At 36.0% G+C, this 24,080-nt stretch overlaps 1 protein-coding gene across 4 annotated transcripts in view; it reads left to right on the top strand.

The window, feature by feature from the left end:
- SEC24D (SEC24 homolog D, COPII component) overlaps window positions 1-24,080 on the top strand; it is a 104,711-nt gene that overhangs the window by 58,130 nt on the left and 22,501 nt on the right. For all 4 annotated transcript variants that reach the window (XM_077882447.1, XM_077882448.1, XM_077882449.1 and 1 more), the window contains 5 exons: window positions 653-791; window positions 3,651-3,766; window positions 11,152-11,276; window positions 15,882-16,073; window positions 16,878-16,971. In XM_077882447.1, coding sequence (XP_077738573.1) covers window positions 653-791; window positions 3,651-3,766; window positions 11,152-11,276; window positions 15,882-16,073; window positions 16,878-16,971 — 666 coding nt within the window. The remainder of the gene's footprint in view (window positions 1-652; window positions 792-3,650; window positions 3,767-11,151; window positions 11,277-15,881; window positions 16,074-16,877; window positions 16,972-24,080) is intronic.

Here is a 24,080-nt window from a genome sequence, read left to right as displayed (position 1 = left end):
ATGTTTATGAGGAAGAGGCAATTGAAATATTTATTTTTTCAGTTCTGGCAAAGTATGACCAGCGCCACTGAGAGTACATTTTGTCATGGGATAAAGAAACAGAAAAGGCAGAATCAAGGTCTTTGCCTAAATAAGTGAACATTACCGTATTTCTTCAGATAGTTGGATTTTTGAAGAGACATTTCATATTCTTTGATGGAACTATCTAAACAAACTAGAACTCTATACAAACTAGAGCTTTTAAAGTCAAACCCAGTTCACTTCTTTATTTATAATCAGTGAACAAACTTAGCAAAATATGTGATATAAGGTATCTAAGATATTTTTAACATAATGCTTTACTAAATATTATTGCCATCGTTATATTTTCTCTCTGCCTTCACACACATACAGATAAATATATATGCACATATACATATAAATATGCATATGTATTATTAATGAGGCAAAAATTCAAATTAATTTTTGTTTGGGTATTTCTTTGAATTCAAGAGGTATCAAGAGAGGCACCTTTGCCCTCCTGGTGAACATCAAGAGTTAAAAGTTCCTTAATGGATGCCATTGCCACTTTTCAAATTACAATTATTGCATAGCATTTCTGAAGTACCTTGAGATCCTATACCCACCTATTTCTTCATTTTACTTCTTATAGACTCCCCTTTATTTGGTAAATCATGGAGAGAATGGACCAGTCAGATGCAACAGGTGCAAAGCCTATATGTGCCCATTTATGCAGTTCATTGAAGGAGGAAGGAGGTATCAGTGTGGATTTTGCAACTGTGTGAATGATGGTAAGTGGTGCCAATAAATGCTTATTAGTAAGAGCTCTTTATTAGTTGAAACATATTGTACTTCTAAGCTTATGGGAAAAATATATGTTAAAGCTCTTAGTTATAAATGAGCTTTTCCTAAATACCGATGAGCTCACATTCAAGAATAACTCAGAGGAATAGCAAACAAACAAACACAACCTCTCAGGCATATCATCTGTAAACATGAGAGGTAAAATTTTATTTTGCCTCCAATTGAGCCTTTGTAGAAGGGGATTGAGACATAAAACTACTTACCTACTTTTGAGTTTTACAAGAAACAGCAGCTTCCATGTGGGAAATTGTATGTACAACTTCATGCATTTATATGAGGCTGAGAGGGGCATGGTGGTCCCAAATGGACCAACCATGTTCTGGTTGGTTTTCTTCTACAGACATTATAAAGAAGAAATTTTATTGTATCTGTTTTCAGATGATACGTTGGAGAGACTTCTTTCTTTCTTTATTCCTCTGAGTTATTCCTGAATGGAAGCTCATCAGTATTTCGGAAAAGCTCTGATGTAACTAACACATACAGACTTTTTCTCCCTCAGCTATGAATGTTGGATTATTTAAGAAGGAAAAAAAAACATTATTTTGAAGGGCTTTTCTAGATTCTTTATATTTTCACTTTCACTCCAGTATGAATTGACTGATGTTGAAAAAAATTGCAAACTTGCTAAGAGCAACTTACATTCGTTATATTTATAACATGTCTTAATTTTTAATTTTTTTGGTGCTAAATAAAGCACATACCAGCTGAAACATTCCCACATTCATTTACATTTCTAGAGTTTTTCTAGAACCATGTGATGAGTATAAGAGCATGAACTTTCTACGTCTTTTCCTCTGTTCCTTTTCTTCATAGACATGCTTCCCTGCAGGCCATTAAATCTGAAGAATGTTTAGCACTCTGCCTAGGAGCCATGTCTCCTATGGCTGCTGACTACTCCCTACTGACAAGTAGAGCTAGGGCACAGCTTTCTGCCTATGTGATTACATTCATGGCATCTCAACTCTGTGAGTGCTCTCTGGTGGGAGAGCTCCTTGTTTCCTCACCCCCTTATTACAGAGTTTGGTTTTGTCCAGCTTAGAGGGCCAGAGACTAGCATTGTGAGTCTTTTGCACAAGAACTTTGGTCAGTTCTAAAACATGACTTGCTATGGAGCGGAATCACTGATTTCTAGGCTCAACTGAAAAACAGTGGTCCTCTTGGGATGTCTCTCTCCTTGCTCCAACTGTGGCATTCACTCAAATTGGGTATCCCTATGAGACCAGATTCTGTTGGTCTGTCATAGTTCACTTACCTCTGTTGAGACTGTCAGTTTCTCACTTCCACAATCTTTACAAGACATTGAATTTTCCAAATTTCAGAGATCCATATGTACATATGAATGTTATAAAACTTGTTTGAAAAGAAATGACCAAAAAAAAAAAAAAAAAAAAAGGAAGAAAAGAAAAGAAATGACCATGTTATGGTAAGAAAATAGACAAATCGGGCAGCCCAGGTGGCTCTGGTTTAGCGCTGCCTTCAGCCCAAGGTATGCTTCTGGAGACCCGGGATCCAGTCCCACGTCAGGCTTCCTGCATGGAGTCTGCTTCTCCCTCTGCCTGTGTCTCTGCCCCCCCACCCCCCCGTATCTCATGAATAAGAGAAAAATAAGACAAATCAATTTTAAGAATCAATTTTATTTTTAAGAAAAAATAGACAAATCAATTCTTGGTGATTATTTTTTAAGTCCAACCTACAAAAACAGTCCTGTTGTGATCATGTTGTTTCACAACTAAAAATAGAGAATATAGATTTGTTGGTTTTAAAATACACTACTTGGGCAGCCCCGGTGGCGCAGAGGTTTACCGCCGCCTGCAGCCTGGGGTGTGATCCTGGAGACCCAGGATCGAGTCCCACGTCAGGCTACCTGCATGGAGCCTGCTTCTCCCTCTGCCTCTCTCCCCTCCCCCCACCCCGTGTGTCTCTATGAATAAATAAATAAATCTTAAAAAAAAATACATTACTTCTGTGGTTTTTACGAATGAAAATGTTGCTCTTTATGAAATGCTGAAAACCAGAGCATTGCTGGTTATTCTAAATACTTCTATTGTCAGTGGTTTAATAGCCAGCCCTATTAATCTCAAGGCAACAGGAGTTTGTTTTCACAGAGATACCAGGCCATATTTGTCCAAGTGTTCAGTGTGTGACTCATAAGTGTTCCTGTGCTGTTGGATGACTTCCAGGTCATTGCCAGAACTAACCTTCTTAGACATTTGAATCAAATTAAGAGTTCTCAGCTGAGATCTTAGTGGTATAGTCTTTCCCTAATACAGTAATCCTCCCCACTCTGAAGTCCAAACATTAAAAGATTACTATGCAAACTTTCCATGGCTGAAGACATCTCTTAATTAAAGGATAATAAATATTGTAGTTAATAGTATAGTCCAAATAATGAATGTATATTTCTGTTGGGTATATTGAAAATTTAAGTAGTTAGAAAAGTCAGAATTCCTTTTAAAAGAGGTAATTAAATAGAGATAATTAAATTTTCTTTGTGACAATTTAAAAACACCAGTTTTGTTATCCCCTGTCTCTGCACAGTGGTCCAAATCATAAATGTTATGTATCATCAGTAACTTGCAGAAGAGTCAAGATTTTTTAAGAAAACCTTTGTACTTTCCACACATGCTTTTTAAATAGTGGATATTTAGAATATATACTATATTATAGCTTTAAAATACTCCCCCCCACACACTAATTCTTTTCCTCCCATAATAAATTTTAAGAACTTACTAAGTTGTCTGTGTTATGAAAACAAAATATTTCCTTTCTTATTTTGTTTTTATTAGTTCCACCGTTCTATTTCCAACATCTGGACCACATCGGGAGAAGGCTGGACCACTATGAGAAGCCGGAGCTATCTCTAGGATCTTATGAATATGTTGCTACTTTGGATTACTGCAGAGTAAGTGTTCCCAGGACTTCAAGTGTTTATACGTTGATGTCAAATTCAAGTGAATAACTTTCATATGTAAAAACTGAATCTTGATTCACAAACAAAGCATTTTGGGGGTATCATGGGGATGTAGAAATGCCTCAGACACAGATCAAGGCTTCTAGGCTGTTAACATGATTAAACTGCCAAACTATTCAGTGCAGTGATTATTTTTAAAAATAAAGAGTGGTGCCAGAAATAGAAAACAAGAATTTAATTTTTATGTCCCTATCAGATAAAATATTCTGGATTCTTAAAGCAACAGTTCCATATAGTGCCTCGATCTCATTTGTTTTGTCAGTGATTTCAGAAGATTTTCTCTTCCAAGGCAGAAGCTCAGCCAATATGGTCAATAGGACCATGACAGTTTTCTTTGCCTCCTTTCTGCACATGAGTTGTCACCACAGTGATTTAGAGTTCTTAGAATCTTCCTTGGACTATGTGAGAGCCTGGGATTCTGGCCTTTGGTTTCCTTGCTTTAAAACGTAAGCGTGAGATGCCTCCCCATTTCCTTAATCTAAAAAATTAAATTCAAGAATTTAACTTTCCTTATAAGACCATTAACTGTTGGCTTTCATACTATCACCTCAGCCATCTCTTCAGTTTTACAAAACTCTCACCACATACTCTGGACTCATCATTCCTTTTTACAACTCCCATGCTTTTGGGTAAGATTGTTTTGACCAGACTATCTTTGCATCCTTCTGTTACATCTATATATATACTCCACCTAGCAAACTCCTACTCATTCTGTAATACCTGGCTGAAATTTTATTTTATGTGACTGTGTGTGATGTGTGCATATGTACAGTTTTCTTTGACTTTATCATGGTGGTTATTTAGTAAATCTTCTAGTGCTTTTTTTTTTCCCATAGAATTTGGTTCATATATTTGTTGTAGCAATTATTCCTATGAAACTTAAATCTTCTTAAATGTTCCCCCCCCCTCATAGAATTCAGTATTCTTGGTGACAAGAATCTTGTCTTGGCTGTCTTTATGGTATCCACCACAGTGGATATCTAGTACAACTGGAAGATAGTGTCTATCTAAATCAACTGGAAGACAGTTGATCAGTGTATGTGGAATGAATGCATAAATAAATGAATGAATGAATGAATGAATTTGCAGGTCTTTTACTATTCCCAGGACTGGCTATTTCCCTTTCCAAATGTCACAGTGAGAGTGACATCATTATGGGTAACTTGCAGGGCTCTAAAATTCTTCGGTACTTTGGAAGCATTTTCTTGGGATTGAGTTCAGATTTCAGCTTATATCTGAAGTATCATATGTAGACCTGAAGAAACAGTCATTCTGACTAAATGTCTGTCTTCCCCTGACAAATATGAATGCCAGCTGATGCCCAGTTCTCAGAAAACAGTCTCTGACCCACAGAATTCTATCACAGATATTTGTGAGGGGACTAGTCCACGTATTGAATATAAATTACAAAAAATATTTTTGCTAAATAGAAGTTTTTTTTTTCAATTGATTGGATTTAAATTTTTTAGTTAATACAACTTTTGCATTTATTTTAGTGTTTTGTATGATTTTTTTTACATTACATAGAACTGGTAATTTTTTTTTCATAGACTAGTTATTAAAGAAAAGTTAATGCTTTATTAATTCAAAATGTGTCATTTGAACATATTTTGACAAATGTAAGAACATTTTTGGTATAACTATATCAGACAAAAAAAAAAAAATCCTAAAGTACCAACTACTTTTAGACAGTTAATTTGTTCTTTACTGCTGTTGACTAAGGGTGAATGATTAAGTAGACCACATAAATAATCAAGTTCTAATTAAATGTAATAAAGCCATTATAACTAGTGATGGAAAATTTATTGATTGATCTTTGCAACTATAGTATAAATATAACTATGTTTTCAGTTTCTAGTTCTCTGCCAAAAAGGCTATATTATCTTGATTTTATGCTTTTTTAGTAGAAACTCAGGCAGAGAGTCAAATCTATTTCTGGGAACAAAAGTCTTCGTATCTTCAAACTCTGTTATCTGGAAATGTTCCAGATGTCTAATTGATGGAAAATTTCACCCAGCAGGCAAGGAACCAAATTAAAAAAAAAAAATGTACATTTTGAAGAATGTTTTGTAAGCTTAATCTACCTTTTATTATTCCAAGTAGGATTCAAAATAAAAGATGATTTAAGTATCTTCAAATTTAATTATAATTCAAAATGTAAATAAAGTATAATAGTGAGTTGCCTTAGGGATTTGGACAATGAAAAGGAGCTTATTTAATTTGTACATGTGTTTTTTGATACCATACAAATTTAGAAATACAAAATTACATTTTGCCCTATTCATTTTAGTTTATCTTGATACCAGTTGTATATAATAAAATTAACATTGGCTATTTACTATGTGTGATGCTCTATGCTAAATGCTTTTTTTTGTGTTGTATAGTTAGTACTCAAGTGAACCCACATGATGCGTACTATTATTACAAGAGGCCTAGAGAGCTTAAGTGCCACCCTCAGATCACACACATAGAAAGTGCTGGACCCAGACTGAAAGCTCTGTTGGCATGACCACAGAACCTCTATTCTTTATCAATATACTGTGGATTTGTAGGCAGTTACTTAGGAAATCACTATGGGGTTCTCCTGGAAAAAAGTACCTCAACTCTTGTCATATAATTGAAAGTTTTTCAATTAAAAGTTTACGGAATATATCTGTACACAAAGTGTACCTGAAACGTAAAATCCCATTCCAAGCCAGCCTTTTATTTTTCCTAAATAAAAATGTCATCCCTCCACTCAATTTTAATTCACTGTGACATTTAATGGATACCTAACACACCCAAGACACTTGGTTATGTGCTATGAGGGATACCAAAGCTAGCAATGAACCTGATTTCAAGGTACTCCGTATGTGTAGACTCAATAAGTATATAATTATGATATAAACCCAAGTATGATAAATGTTTTAAGAGTCAAATAATCCTATGGTATAAACCCAAGTATGATAAATGCCTTAAGTGTCAAAAAATGCTATAAGAGAATGGACAAGTGATGACATATGACTTAGAGGGTGAAGGAAGGCTTCAAAGAGTGACTTGAGCTGGTTACACCATGAGCAGAGTTTGGACATGTGGAAAGGGAAACAAAACAGTGAGTAGATACAGAGTATTTGCAACTTCACTTTCTTCAGGGATGAGGCAGGTATTGTAGATAAGTGTAGATAAGTGATGGGGAGTTAGTATGGGACTAGGATAATTGGAGAGGATGTTCCCTTTCCCCCAAAACACATTCATATTCAAGTATTTTTTAAAAACACTATGCCAAACAAAATACTTTTCTGGCCAAATTCTTGGCCCAGGCCTGCTAGATTGTGACTTCTGGATAGGAAATGTTTTGAAAATGGCAAACACTTAAATTAGTTGAAGGAATGTGTATTGGGGAATAATGGGAAGTAAAGCTGGGAAATTGTTTTGAGATACAGACTAACCATTTATTTTCCACTGGGTTTGTCATCTTACCTTTCATCTCCTGGTTTTTATACATGTTTGTTAAATGAGTATTGTTATGAGTATGAGTTAAAATGAGTATGAGTTAAAAATGCCAGGCCATTGAGGAATTTATGTTAATTCAGTAAGTAATGAGACCATTAAAGGTAAAGAGGGAGTTGTTTCCTTAATCCATTCATCCATCCATCCACACATTTATTCACTCAGTCAGCAGTATTGAGCAGTCTTTTGTGCCATGCTCTGTGTTTGACTCTGAGGACTCAGTAAACATTCTGTCCTTAGAGGCAGTAGGATTGTGATCTGTATTGTGTCTTTGGACCGGTTATTCTGATAGCAGTCTGTGTAATGAGAGGAAAGAATTTGGAAGCAGGGTGACATTAGAAGTTAATGCAGTAATCAAAGCAAGATAAAATGAAAGGAGTATAGTAGTTCCTCAGAAATTTAGAAATAGAATGACCGGGTATATACACAAAATTACTGAAAGCAGAGTCTCAAAGAGACATTTGCACACTCATGTTCATAGCATTATTCACAATAGCCAAAAGGTGGAAGTAACCCACGAGTCCATACATGGATAAATGGATAAACAGAATGTAGTATATATGTATGTGGAATATTATTCAGCCTTGAAAGATAGGAAATTTAGACCCACACTAAACATGGATGAACTAATGCTAAATGAAATAAGCCAGTCACATAAAAGACAAATATTATGATTTTATTTTATGAAGTACCTAGAGGAGTCAAATTCATGAAAGCAAGGATGTAGAAATGTAGAATGGTGGTTGCCAGGGTCTAGAGAGAGAGGGGAATGATAAGTCATTGTTTAATGGTTTCAGTATTGCAAGATAAAAGAGTTCTAGAATGGGTGGTGGTGATGGTTGCACACCAGTGTAAATGTACTTAATACCACTGAACTATACAATTTAAAATGCTTAAATTGGTAAATTTTATGTCTATTTTACCGCAGTTAGAAATACTTTTGGAAATGAGTGTCTAAATTTGGGTGCCAGAACAAGAATGCTTTACAATTAACTGGTGTGGATGGTAAGAAAGGTGGGCAATTCCACAGAGAAAATGAGATTTGAAACCCAGATTATTTTTGAGGATAATGCTTTTTCTTTCCTTATAGAGAAGGCCAGTATTAGTGGGATAAATCTTGTCTTACCTGCTAAAATATTGAAGTGAAGATCCTGGCAGGTCTGCTATAGTTAAATGAATGCTGCTCTGGAGCTCAGACCATGATTAGAAAGAATTTGAGGAGTCATCTATAAAGTGGTGCTGGCTAAAAATATAAACGAGATTTCTGTGATGGAGCATGTGGTAAGAAAAAGTGGGTGTCTTTTGGAGAAAGATAAGAAAATAAAAAACAAGCAGCAGTCAGAAAAGTGGAAGAGGAAATGATATTGCAGTGACTTGACAGCTTAGAAAGTGAAAGTGCCATGCCTAAAATTGGAGAGAGAAAAGAGATTTAGGATGAGAGCTGGATTTTACTTAAAGTCACTCATTTGCAGTCAGGAGGTCTTTGGCCCTTAACAGTGGTTTTGGTAAGATGTCATGAAAAAACCAAGTTTTTATAAAGTTTATACCTGTTAGGCTTGGCTGGACAAAGCAAGCTGGATTGAAAGGGGAGAGTAATTGATTAAGGCAGCCAATGATGAAGTCATTAGAATTTTCTAGGCATGAGAGGACAAACTTCTGGATGGTTAAGAATAGGGACTGGGTGAAACATGAAAGAATTATTTTGAAAGGATAATTAATGAGACTTGGTGATTGAAAGAAAAGGAATAGTCAGATCTAATTTGATATTTTTAAGCTCTGAGTTGATGTGTAGTGAGGTTATTGATAGATACAGAGATGTTGAAAGAGAATATCATTTAGAGGAATGAGGAATTAGTTTCCCATGCATAGAAAAGTAGTTACAGTGAAGCATTTCACAGAGATGTGTGTGATGGATTTATGGAAGCTATTCTGTGGGGAATGAGTAATGCTGAACTTAAGAGAACACAAGAATGGTAAGACACATTTGGGTTGGTCACAACGAGGCTTTGGCTTAATTAATGGAAATGATTAAAAAAAAAGGAAATGATTATTATTTTTATTTAATATAATTCAATGTAAGTCTATGTTATAAATTAGATTAGGTGAGAAAGGATTTGCCAAAAAATAAAATAAAATAAAATTGCTCAGATAGCAGTACAGTTCTTTCTTTTCCTTGTTTGCCTGATTTTGAATGTGGCAAAGCAATGAAGCATTTACATTGGTGATTTTTAAGTCCTGCATTTTTTTTTTTAATTTCAAGTGACATACTTTATTAGAAGAGTATTGTATCTAGACTTATAATGGATATAGAATGAATCAGTAAAATAATTTGGAGACATTGTCATCTAATTTTATAATTATAATACAATTTTATTTTAGAACGTTTGTGTTATTTACCATAAAGTTGAAAATTGGATTAACCTGAACTCTTGTTTTAGTTTGAGTCACTAAGTTTGCCTGTGGCTCTGTTTTCTAAATACTTTGTAAGACTCAACTGAAGAAGCATTTCCTAAGAGCTTTTTGAACACCAGCCAGTAAAGGGACCAACAGCTACAAAACATTTATATAGCACCTGCTTTATGTTATAGTGATTGTTTTAAATAGATGTAGAAAAGGCCCAATATTCCATCTTCTACAACAAATATGTAAGGAACAGGTAAGTATTTGACAATATAATATAATTTTAAGTTATACAATTATATTTTATTTTTAAAAAAATCTTATTTATTTGAGAGAGACAGGAAGAGCAGGAACATGGGGAGTGGCAGAGGCAGAAGCAGACTCTCCACCGAGCAGGAAGCCCAATGTGGGGCTTGATCTCATGACACTGAGACCATGACCTGAGCTGAAATCAAGGGTCAGATGCTTAGCCCACTAAGCCACCCAGGTGCCCCTACAATTATATTTTAGTATATAATTTCATATCTTTAAAACTGAAAGAGCTTATGAAGAAAAAAATTGAAAATAGTGTTATTAAAGAGCACTTGGGTGGCTCAGATGGTTAAGTGTCTGCCTTCAGCTTGTGTCTTGATCCTGGCTTTCTGGGATAGAGTTCTGCATCAGGCTCTCTGCCTCTCCCTTCCACTCATGTACTCTCTTTCTTTCAAATAAATAAATAAAATCTTTAAAAAAAGACAATAGTGTTATCAAGTTAATGAAGTTTTACTAGTTTCAAGACAAATACTAATTATTGCATGTACTCTTTGGGGGCACAATTTGTCAAGGTTCCAGACATTTCTTCTTCTTCTTTTTAAGATTTATTTATTTATTTGAGAGAGAGAGCGAGGGAGGGAGGGAGGGAGGGAGGGACCGAGGGAGGGAGGAAGGGAGAGGGGAAGGGCAGAGGGAGAAGCAGACTCCCTGTGGAGCAAGGGAACCCGATGTGGGGCTCAGTCTCAGGGCCCTGGGATCATGACCTGAGCCAAAGGCAAACACTTAACTGACAAAGCCACTGAGGCACCTCACTCACTTTTTCTTATAAAGCAGAGGGTTATAAGCAAGGCTGGTCACCAGACTGTACTCACAATTGGGTAATTGTAGTGTTAAGGTCTTTGGAGTGCTACAAAAGTGAAGCTTCTCTGCTAGATATCATAATCCTGTCTAATTCAATAGTGTGTTACAGGTCATACCCTGGAAACAAACAGCTTTAATCTTTTTTTACAGCATCAGAGACTGTGTTCTAGAAAATTATTTAATTCCACAGATGTTATACCCAAAAATAGTAAATGAAAAGTTTGATGATCTTCAAGAGTTTGAATGTTTTATTTTGATTATACAGTGTATATACTTTATAATTACATTTGTGTGATCTGTTTGCATTCCTGTAGAAGAATAAGCCTCCCAATCCACCAGCCTTTATCTTCATGATTGATGTTTCATATAGTAACATCAAGAATGGACTTGTGAAGCTCATATGTGAAGAACTGAAGACTGTGCTGGAAAAACTTCCAAAGTAAGAGAACTCCCATTATTTTTATAAATTGCATAAAATTACTGAATTAGTTTATTGGCCAGAAAACAAGTGCTGAATATGGATATAGATATCTTTTGCTAATGAGGACTTTGGGCAAATATTTATAAATCAAACAGCACCATTTTTTTTGAGTCCTTAAAACGTCCAGAGTTGTTTTTTGTACAAAGCAAAAGAAACAAACTGATAAAAATTAATGCTATGATAAACAATATTCAAAATACACTATAAACCATAAGGAGAATCCCAACAGTGTGATGGGAAAGACTTTGGAAATCTGTTATTCATTTTCAGAGGGGTTGATTTTCCAGTGGAAGCTGGTAGCTGTGGATTGTGGTAAGAGTTCTAAGGGATGCCAGGAAACTGAACTGTTGTCTTATGGCAGAGATGGTAGTCTTTGAGCCAAATTTCCTTTGCCCTTGTAACATACTGTCAAATCTCTTTGCCGCTTTACTGCCTCTAGGTCCTAGCACAAAGTGGATCACTTTCCTTGCCACTGCAGGGGTCAGTGCATAAAAGTAAAGGTGGAAAGGTGTTTTAGCAAACATGGCTCTTTTTTATAGTGTACAAACTAGTTGTTTAGGATGGGAAGTACCATCTAGTAAGGAGCCTCGGGAGCAGGAGAAACTCTTCCTTTATGAGAGGAGACATGCTTAAGAAAAAAAACTAACAAATATTGTCTGAAATGTAGTGTCTGCACCAGTCTCAACATCTCCCCTCCTTCATATCTCCTGAGGGTAAGCAGTCTCTGTTTTGAAAAGGAATGCTTTGAGGGATGGGATATCTATAGGCTTTAGGGCTTCCTGAGTCATTGGATGCCCATTCCCCTCTATTCCTTCCACATGTGGCTGCTGCACTGGTGCATATGAGCCTCAAATGAGTGAACTCTGGACCTCCCAGGAGTAGCTTTGTTTGTATCTATGAAGCTCAAGTCATAATATTCTCAAGGATAATTTGGAATAGCTGTGAGGATGTTTAAAAAACATTGAGGTGATTTCAAACCGAATTCTAAAATGAAGAATGAACTGGGAGCAAGTTGAAGATGGGGCACAAGAAAGGCATGTGTGCCTGCTGACTGTGACTATAGTTTCTGTTACCTCATTCTTAGGGATACTTGAGAAGTGTGGACTTTCTGCTGAATATCATGTATTTTATCATAGACTTTTCTCACAGGGCTGTTTTAATTCTAACTCTGAACTTGGAGCTTGAATGATATGAAAGAAAACTAAATTTATGGAAATGATGTCTCTTTCTTTCCCTTCTCTAGAACTGATTAAATTAGGCCATCCTCTTCTCATGGTTACCTCACCTACCCCTTGCTCCTTTGCAACACAGTGGTGATGTGAAGTGTATACCCTGTTGACCAAAGTTATGAAACCACACTCCTTCCCTTAGATGTCATCATGAGTTCTGTATCCCATTGGAGCAGACTGTGACTTTAGTGAGATAGGAGAAAAAATAAAAGGATACTGCTGGTTATTCCCTGCTACTTTTTAAAATCTCTCCTAAAAGTTTTTATTTAAGCTAAAATGCAATTTTCTTCCTTTATTTTTTTTAAAACAAATCTGATTGCTTTTTTTCTTCCCCAAAGTTTGTTGTGGGCTCTTTATATTTTTTATGATTGATAAGATTGCCATCAATCTGATTTACCCCTCTGAACTATGTAATATGCCAAATAGCTTTTTTATTTTTATTTCCTTTTAAGATTTTATTTATTTATTCATGTGAGATACAGAGAGATAGGCAGAGACATAGGCAGAGGGAGAAGCAGCCTCCTTGTGGGGAGATTGATGTGGGACTCGATCCCAGGACCCCAGGATCACGCCCTGAGCCACCCAACTGCCCCCCAAATAGCCTTTCTAAAGCACAATATAAGTCTTAACATCTAAGGTATGTTCATCTCTTAGCTAATCTTTTGAAAAGTGAAGGACCCATTCTTTACTATTTAATTTTAAATTTACATCTTTGATTTTGCCAGATGCCATTTCTGTCTGACTTCTCTGGAACAGGAAAGAAAAGATTTGAAATATTTCATCTGTTGTTTAAATCAAGCAGTTAGGGTTTTTTTCTGGTTGTTTTTAATGCTGCTTTAGCTAAAATGTTCAAAATGCTTGCTTTTGGAATATTCCGATTCATTTAGTTACTAACATCTTCAGTTTTGCTCTGTCAGATTCATTCCATTAAAATAATGGGGGCACGTGTTGAGAAAATTGGTAATTGAAAAGCAGAAGAAGAAACACATGTTGTTCTATGTGATATCCCATATGTAACTTTGTTAAATTTGTGTAGAATTAATATGAAGGAAAGGCTGAAATTTCATTTTCTTCTGGATATGATTTAACAAGGTAGTTATACTGTTGAAAAAGAAAAATCTAAGGTAATTCTTTGTTTCTCAAATTAAAAAAAAATATGTTCCCATGAAAACATATACTAATATTTTGCAATAATGTGAGATGTTCCAATTAAATGTTTTTAAAACTGTTTAGATTCTAAATGAACCCTGTGAATCCCAAGATATGCCTTTCCCATTACTTGAAAATGTCCAAATCCATTGGGAAATAGCAATCTAGGTTTTTCTCTGTAATTTTTCTTTTGTGTCATTTGCCTTAATTGACTCTAAATTAACTATTAAAAGAGAATAAATACCCTTAGGGTTTGTTGGACGTTTATCACCTTACATAATAAAAGGTTTACTCGGAAATGGTAGTGTGCTGGTAAACTGGATCTCAAATAAATAAAACCTTAATTGTAGTGTTTGCTCATTTGTGGTATAAAATACTTCCAGCCAGGCTGATTTTAAACTAGCATAGTGACATCACTAAATGGGAGTTGGGAAGAGATGTAGTTTATGAATTTGGGCTCTAACTTGCCATCCTAAATACGACATTTCACCATCACAATAATCATCCTGAACATACCTCTAATTCCCCATGTTATCCTAGACCCTGACAGAAGCAGAGAGGATAAACTTTGGGTCTCTATTGGTCAAAGAGTCATGATACGTTAACTGAAAGGCACTGTATAGTAAGAGCCTAGGGAGAATGATTTGTAGAAATCTAGAAGAGGAATAACTTCTGGTTGGTAGCATCAGGGGAGCTTTGAGAGAGCAAGAGTATCTGTGCTTGGTCTTAAGGAGTAAAATTCCAAGTAAATAGGGATGGGCGAATGGAGAACATGGGAACGATATACTATAATGGTTAGTTGTATGAAGTCATACAGTTTAGGATATTGAGCGGAGGTGTGTGGGTGTAAAAGTATGTTATGGGCAGTTACAAAGGATAAGCAAACCATTTCTGAAAATTTTGCAAGAGTCCAAAATATATGCATTTACCAAGTACTTTTGGAAGAGATTTAAACTGCCTGTTTAAACTGCCCACCCATTTATGAAGGCCAAAATGAAGAATAAATACCCTCAATTAGCAAAGGAAGTAAAGAAGAAATAGAGTTTGAAGTCCTTAGTTTGTCAGCCTGTAATCTGCTGAAACATCAAAGAAATTGGGAAGTCTGCAGTGGCATCAACAATTTGAACTTCAGATACTTTGATCTTATATTTTATTTTCCTTTCTCTCATACTCAAGTAACTTCTTATGCTATGTACAAAGTTTAGAAAAGAGCATACTAGGCTCTTTTTCAAAAAAGTTGTCCCTAAGCAAAATAAGTTTTACTGATATCTAAGGATTAAAGAAAATGGCATATATCTTTTGTGGCTGTCATGTAACCACTGAGCACTGTTATATCCATAATGAAAATTAGTAAGAGTATCAGTAGTATTTTAGGAGGGAGGGAGCAGGGGAAGGAAGATAAAGAGAGAAATTTAGGTAAATATTAACCGGAGTTCAGACCACTCAACTCTGAGTATACTTAGTATAGACTTGAAAAAGAGTAGTCATGCCTTCTATTCCTTTCAGGAAGATTAAGGCCTTACCTTGGGATTTCTCAAAAATTTACTTTTTATTATGGTTTTAGAGCTTTTATTACTTTTATTGTCTTGCCATGACATCACAAATGGCTACCTAATAAGAATTACATCATAAATTTATATATGTGATTTATGTTATGTATTTATGGTATATAGCTCTTAAAATCTCTCAATTTCTGTTGAGATTCTCTAGAATCTGAAAGAATCACACAGAAGCAAGTCCTTTCTTGATAAAAATAGCTATCCTGTTTGTAATCTGAGTGTGCCTTTCTCTTGCTTCAGATGTTCCATTTGTTCTTTTGACCTCTGGTGACTTCTGAGAGAGCTTTGTTTATAAAGAATGTAATATGCCTAGCTTAGTTATGGGGAAAAAAAAGCAAACTTTGTAATTGCAGTAGATTGGGAATACATATATTAAAGAAGGGAATATATTAAAGAAATATATTTTCATATCTATTTGACTTTTTCTTACCTAGAATTTTGAGAATTTTTTATCAACTTATTTTTGTAATATCCCCCATCCCCCTACTGTGACTAAACAATAATGAAGATCAAAACTTTAAATATGTCTTCTATATATTTTATAGATGATGTACCTACTGAATTGCTGATAGAAACTTCTCTCATAAATATATGAAAGAACTTCAAATGCTGTGTTTCTCTCATAGGGAAGAACAAGAAGAAACTTCTGCAATCCGAGTCGGTTTTATCACATATAACAAAGTGCTGCATTTCTTTAATGTAAAGAGTAACTTGGCCCAGCCTCAGATGATGGTGGTGACTGATGTTGGAGAGGTCTTTGTTCCTCTACTGGATGGTTTCCTTGTCAACTATCAAGAATCCCAGTCTGTGATTCACAAGTAAGTATCAAGTGTTTTATAATATATATCATATATTTTATATATAATATAATCAACTATCTTTTTTAATTGTTTTGATTTAGTCACATGTTTTGTTTTGTCATTAGCAAGGGACTTTTAACACATGGATTATCAAACTCTGTAATTTATGTTCTATTTTAAATGTACACCAATATCTAAAAGGAGTTTTGTTTTGTTTCATTTTATATAGAGACAGACAGCAGTTGGGAGGGGCAAAAGGATAGATATAATATTAAACAGACTCTCCATGCCCACCACAGAGCCTGACCTTGATCTCATGATCCTGATATCATGACGTGAGCTGAAATCAAGAGTCGGATGCTTAACTCACTAAGCCACCCAAGCGCCCCAAGGAGGAGTTTTTTTTTTTTTTTTTTTTTTTAATACTCACACTCAACCAGATCAGTCTCTTCTCTTTGCTGGAAAGAGATATTTCCTGCATATGGATGAGCATTCAATGATGATGGTTATAACTAAAGATATAGCCACTATTCTAAGAATTTATGATTTTAAGAGTTCAAAAATGTATATAGTGAAAAATATTTACAAAAATATTTACAATATAGTATACTTTTATAAATGTTCCAAACAAATCATAAATTTTGGTTTCAAAACATGCCAGGATATCATTCCCTGAGGAATGATTATGAAAGTCACCCATAGGTGTTCAGCGAAAAATAAATACCATATGTGTTTAGTCTTGAAATGGTAGTGATTTATTTCTTGAAGTTTATTACAAATATGCTAAACATTTAAAACCTTTTATTCATTTATTTCTTATAGCTTATTGGACCAGATTCCAGAGATGTTTGCAGACTCTAATGAAAATGAGACTGTCTTTGCTCCTGTCATCCAGGCTGGCATGGAAGCACTAAAGGTGAGAAGTCTTTTTTTTTTTAAGATTTTATTTATTTATTCATAGAGACAGAGAGAGGCAGAGGGAGAAGCAGGCTCCATGCAGGGAGCCCGATGTGGGACTCGATCCCAGGTCCCCAGGATCACACCCCAGGCTGCAGGCGGTGCCAAACCGCTGTGCCACTGGGGCTGCCCTGAGAAGTCTTTTTTAATTGCTAGTAAATAAATTTTTAAAACACGCACACACACACATATACACACACACACAGGAACTTTCATCCATGAAAGAAAATACAGCCTTTGTTAAAACATGTAGTTTGCTAGAGGCCATTCCAAGCTTCTCTACAATCTTAGAAGGAAATGGCCCAAACCATGGATTGCTCTCAGCGTTTACATTCCAGAACTATTAGCATCTAAGCAACTGATTTTGTCAGGATTTCCAGTTTAGCTCCTCCCTTTGGCTTTTATATGAACTTTATGTGATCTATTTTAAAATTACTTCAATATCAGAACCAGATATGAAGGGAAAAATCCCCCTATCACCCTCTACTTCCTTGGGGTTTTCAAATATGCAAGGGCAAGGCCTGTGGCAGTTGGCAACAGATCTGAGTGCCATGCAGGGCTTTGCTAAATGCCAAAAGCGGACACGAAGTTGGCCATGTCTTTGGTTGGGAAGCTGAGCTCTATAAAGACTGGTCATTTTGATAGTAATAAAGACAGTAATCTGAAGATGGCAAAATGATTGAAAAATACTATTGATCATTATTACCTTATTAGCACAGAGTCAAACCACTTTGACAGGCACAGCAAGTTCTTAAAAAATTGATTTTCAAATTGTTAAAGTGAAATTGAAATTAACTTTTATTTATTTATTTTTAAATATTTTATTTATTTATTTGACAGAGAGAAAGAGCACAAGCAGGGGTAATGGCAGGCAGAGGGAGAGGGAGAAGAAGCCTCCTCACTGACCAGGGAACCTGATGGGGGGTCGATCCCAGACCCCTGGGATCATGACCTGAGCCAAAGGCAGATGCTCAACCAAGTGAGCCAACCAGATGCTCCTGAAATTGACTTTTAAAATAAAATGGCTAGTAATAATAATAATAACAGTAGCAATAATAATAATAATAATAATGCTAAAGAACTGAGTTTATGAACCACTTCCACATAAATTTTGTGTCTAAACATTCTAACTTGGTTTTAGTACAGTGATTCTTGCTTGGTTTCCTAAAATTCAGAGTATTTTACTCATTGAATCAAAAATTTGCAGATGTCCTTCAAAAAGCCTCAGAATATGTGTCAACTTAACATAAAATTACAGATAAGGGGTGCCTGGGTGGATCAGTCGGTTAAGCAATCTGCCTTTGGCTCAGGTCATGATCCTGGGATGAAGCCTCATGTCAGGCTTCCTGCTCAGTGGGGAAATCTGCCTCTCCCTCCTGTTCCTGCTCTCTCTTGCTCACTCTCAAATAAATAAATAAAATCTTTTAAAATAAATAAATAAATTCTTCATCATAGTGATTTGGACATGTTAGGGTCCATCTGGTGGAAACCAACATTGATCACTGGTTGGGCTATAGAAAGGCATAGGAATTCCTATTTTATTCCACATTACAGAAAACAAATACTTTGCTATTTCAATTTGAAAGAGTTTTGTTGCTGTTCTCTCTTCCAGTAAGGTACCTAGAAATGCTATGTAAATTTCCTGATATATGATCCTATACAGGATCCTATGAGTCTTTCTAGTCTAAGAAATTAGAACTGGAAATAGAATTGTATTCATGGGCTCTTGAGGAAAGGTGAGTGGATATTTGTAAGCCAGTACATCATCAGTTAAGACAGTAGAGTGGAAAGAAGAGTGAGTGTGGGCAAGGCTTCTAGAGCAATGAAGTGCAGCATCCCAGCTCAACCCCATATTTCATTTCTGAAAGGGAGCAATATTGTCTTGTAATGATGGGTTCACACTGGCAGTCCACGAGAGGTCTAGAAGCTGTTTAGCAGCTTTGAAAGAAAAAAGAGATAAAGCGAATTTGCATGCATTCCATGTGCCCGAAATGTGGTGTTACTTATGAAACATTACTGGGAAACCACTGTGTTGGTAATAACTGTAATGTTCTTCAAAGTTGCTTGTGCAGGGACAGCTGGGACAGTCAGCATTCTCAGTGTTCACTTGCCATAGGCCAGTTTGTTTCATCCAATGTATTTTTGTATCTTTTGCATGTTATTTTTTGGTTATATTTGCAATATTGTTGTTAGAGTAATGTACTCTTTTACACTGAAGTTTAAAGATGAGAACCAATATCTAACAACTCAGAATATCAAAGTTAATAAGTAGTAGTCTTCTTTTTTTTTTTTTTTAAGATTTTATTTGTTCATTCATGAGAGACACATAGAGAGAGGCAGAGACACAGGCAGAGGGAGAAGGCAGGCTCCATACTGGGAGCCCAACATGGGACTCGATCCGGGGACTCCAGAATCACGCCCTGGGCTGAAGGCGGCACTAAACCATTGAGCCACCAGGGCTGCCCAATAAGTAGTAGTATTCTTACAAAGTAAAAGAACTATTTGAAGCGCCTGGCTGGCTTCGTTGGTGGAAAATGCGACCCTTGATCTTGGGGTTGTGATTTTGAGCCCCAAGTAGGATATAGAGATTACTTAAAATCTTAAAAAATAAATAAAAGAACTACCTTTATAAAAGGTAAAGAACTGTCTTTTTAAAAAGATAGGGAACTGCCTTTATAAATTGACGCTGCTGGACATAATGTCGGTGGCAGTTACTGTCTTGTGCCTGCTGGCAGAGCAGATCTTGTTCTGCCAACACCTGTCTTCATGCACAGGTGAGTGGCACTGTACTCTGTGGAAGGATAAGCAAGGCATTAATTCCTCAACTACTGAGTTACAGGGTCACGTGTGAAAGGGTGGCTACTTTTTTAAAAATGCATATTTCTGGCCCCATTCCCAGAGATTCTGATTCATCAGCTCCCCAATTTGTCCTGCCTATCACCCATATTTGGGAACCACCAGCAAAGCTATTTATTCTGCAATCTCTGAGAACATCCTTACATAATGTTAACTCACCAGAAAGTTGCATACCTGACCCATACAACTTTGTACGTTACTTTTGAGCTAGGAGTGCTTTCATTTAACTATCCTTTAACATCTTGTCCTAAGCTTTCCACTAATAGTTAAATTAAGAGAAAACACTACGAAGGAAGTTTCTTTCTTTGCATATTAATCAATTTCTTTCATGTAGAAAGATTCACTAGCTAGTTCCCTAGAGTCAGTTTTTACAAGAATGACAACTCCTAATGTTTCTTTTAGCCTTAACTATCAAGAAAGATACCAATAATACTTAGGGTAGATTTTCTAATTATTTCCATTCTAAGATCTTCTTGCTGATTTCTAGTTCTTTACATTTCTCTTGGTGATTCTATTGTATGTGTTTCTTTGACCATTTGTTTCTTCAAAACTTTTTTATAAATAGATATATTAAAAAAAAAAGCCCACAACGAGAAGTTTCTCCTTCATCTGCCAGAAAAATTCTGGGTGGTTCTAATTTATTGTATAAGAGCAGAAAATGCTGTAGTATAGTTGGAGCTTGTTTGAGTGTATGCTTTCTGCCTTATAGCGACTTTATTAGGTTTGGATGAAGAAAACAATTTTTCCAAATAGGATAAAAGTGTGTGTGTGTGTGTGTGCACGTGCATGCATGTGTGATTTTTCTCTACCTCTGGCAGTGATAGTATCTCATCATTTTTTCAGGCCCTTTGTGGCTGAAAGGCAATCAGGCTTAAATGTGGGTAACTTATGTACAAGGGCACTAAAGTGCTTGCCTGAAGTCATTATTAGGCAAAGAGCTAACATTTTTGAGAATTTGTAGGGTAGTATCTAAATATTGAGGAGACCACATCATTCATTCACTTGTTCTTTCAATCAAGAAAGATTTAGTAAATGTTTTGTTAAGCAATGTGAGGATTATTCTTTCTAGTTCTTAGTTGCTTACAATGTGGTAGAAAAAATGTAGCTCTGTAATACAGGACATGATATTTCTTGCTTGTATTCCCAAAAGGGGTGGGAGAGGAGGAGAGCAAAGAGTAACTTTGGAAAGCTCAGGACTGTGGCTGGTCAGCTGCATTGCTCAGGGGATTATGCACAAGAGGCCAGAGATGAGAGTCTCATCCTCTGTGGATAGGGAGTAGAAACTGAAACAACATCGAAGTGCAGTATTTTTTATGCATCCAAGTGAAGACATTTTAGAGCTGGACTCCCCCATATGAATTATAGCTTTATTTTCTATAAGCTAGATTCCAAGCAAAATCTATATATAATTAGTTGTAATAAACTTCTGGAAGCACAGAGAGTAGACAAAAACTAACAAAAAACATGTGCTAATTTGTCACAAAGATAAAGAGGGAAGGATTGGAAAGTTCTTATACAGATTTCCCAAAAGTCCCTGAACTATTCAACTGCAGGCTTTGATACACTGTTTTTTTTTTTTTTTTTTTTCTGTTGTACATGCATCCCTGACCACAGCAAGTCATTGCCTTAGGGTCTTTTTTCCCCACTTCGTCTTTCAAAATCTGCTATCTCTTCTCAAAATCTGACATTCAAAATTCAACTACATGTGAATTTCTGGTGTTGTCTTTTAACTTGAGTGTCAAAATCTGACAGTCAAAATTCAACTACATGTTAATTTCTGGTGTTGTCTTTTGACTTAAGTAGTTATTACTTTCATCAGAAAACTAGATAAATAGAATTAGGTAACAAATTGGAAGAATGTGGCCTTTAATGGTTGTTTCAAATATACCATGAGTTGGGGAAATTTATCTTTAAATTATCTTAATGTATATCTACATTTGATTTCAAGATGATGCATCACAACATTGCTTCTTTTCCTTCTAAAATTTATGGAGCACCTATAGAGTGAAAGCACTAGACCCAGTAGGGTGCAGAGAAACACATTGTAGAAAAATCAAGGTCCTTCCTTTTTCATGAGCCTGTGACACGTAGAAGACAGTAGGATACTTAAAGTTGTGCTTTGGTGTCATTAAGTCTTATCTGCAAAGTAGAGTAGGAACACAGAGGTAGAGGCAACCAACTCTGTCAAGGGTGATATTAACACATCTCTCAGAGGAATGGACAGTAGAGAAATTTTGAACAATGGGTTCTCCAGGCCAGCCTTTCTCACCTGTTTTCCATCATAATAAGAATGAAATATGTCATTGTCATTTATCAATCCTATATGGTGCATTAATGTGGGCACACTCAGATTTTGGTAAAAACAGATTTATAGGGATTTAAAGCATATAATGCCCTAGGAGCTTTTTGTTTTATTGCTTCTTCCAGAATATTTTGTAAATATGTGATTAATGAAATTATAAATCCAAAATTAAGACATACTTACTGGCAAATGATTTAGAAACAAATATGGCTACTTTATTTTTCTCAATAGTGAACTTTATTTTTCTAATGGGTTCTGATTTTTTCATTTAGAGGTTTACTCCATGGGTAATATTAACAAGGCAGTCGTACATGTTTAATTATGATTAACACCATGTACTGGCCTGTTGAATTCTCTTAACAATATTTTCTGTAGCTACTATTTTTACTGTGTCACATATTAGTTAACTAAGGCTTAGAGAAGTCAAATAATTTGCCCAGTATCACTCAGCTAATAAATGGTTGGGACTCTTATCTGTGCAGATAAGAACGAGGACCCATGCTCTTTAGATACCGTGGTATACATTTACAGTACTTGTATGAGTGGAGACTATCTAGATGGATAGAAGTGAATGAATATTTAGATGGATTGACAGTAAATTTCTTAGGGGAAGTGGGTGGGTCATGCAAGAAAAGTTGGGGAGAAGATGGGCTTTTAAAAAAGGTTTCATACCTTTTTTTTTTTTTTTTTTTTTTATGATAGAGAGAGAGAGGCAGAGACACAGGCAGAGGGAGAAGCAGGCTCCATGCACCTGGAGCCTGACGTGGGATTCGATCCCGGGTCTCCAGGATCGCGCCCTGGGCCAAAGGCAGGCGCTAAACCGCTGCGCCACCCAGGGATCCCATCATACCTTTTCTGTTACAAGAATTAAAACAAACAAAAAGTACTTTTATAAGAATGACAGTGATAGAAATGAAAAAAATTAGTCCTAGAATTTCAAAATTTTTAACATGTCATTATCAATATTATTATACATTTTACTCAGATTTAGTCATAGGAATTAATGTGTCTTATTGGCCAAAGCATTGATACTGCCTTTTCCTGTGCAGTGTATATGTACATGTAGGGTCATTGCCTGATGTATGTTTCTTCTCTCATTCTTACCTTCTTCTTACTTATGCTGTATCAATAATTTTCAGTAGAAGGCTAGTGCAGCAATAAAATTGCTGCTTACTGCTGACCACAGCAAAGACAAGATGAGGCACAGGTTGTGCACCCTTCCCGGTGTGTCAGCTGTGATCCCTCTCTGACCCACTCCACAAAACATGTTGAATGTCACTTAGTGAGACACATTAGGACAGGGCTAAATTTGAATTATCTCCTTTTGTTTTTTAGGGAAATCATTCACAAATCCACGTATTTATTAGTAGTAGCAAATGACTTAGAACACATCTTAAAGAAATGACCCAGGCACACCAGAGTGTGCTGCTAAACCCAGCCTTTGTGAACAACAGCTCCAGGCCAAGAAAAGGAGAAATGTATTCTAGGCTAAAGGAACAGAATGTGCAAAGATATGGAGATGTGTAAACCCCATGGTGTATACTAGGAAAGCAAAGTTTATATGATGGAAACTTCTAATGCAAAGGGTAGCAGGGGGTAGAAAATGTGGAGATTAAAAAAAAAAAAAAAGAAAGAAAATGTGGAGATTAGACTGGAAAGAGATGCAGATGGAACTCCAAAGGGCCTTGAAAGGCCAGAGGGTCACTGGCTGTATGACCTGGGGCAAACTGGATGAGCCTCAGCTTTCCTAGCCTTAAAATGCAAACATTACCTTCTCCGAAAGGCTCTAAGTATTAAATAAGAAAAGTGTGTGAAGGGCCTGGCACAGAGCTGCCCACAGCAATTGTTGCCAGCAACTCATCTCACTGTTTTTTACCCTCCCTGTTCCCACACAGAGAAAGGAATATGGA

Source organism: Canis aureus, chromosome 33 (genome assembly GCF_053574225.1).
Source record: "Canis aureus isolate CA01 chromosome 33, VMU_Caureus_v.1.0, whole genome shotgun sequence".
Lineage (NCBI taxonomy): Eukaryota > Metazoa > Chordata > Mammalia > Carnivora > Canidae > Canis > Canis aureus.
This window is presented reverse-complemented; position numbering and strand designations above follow the sequence as displayed.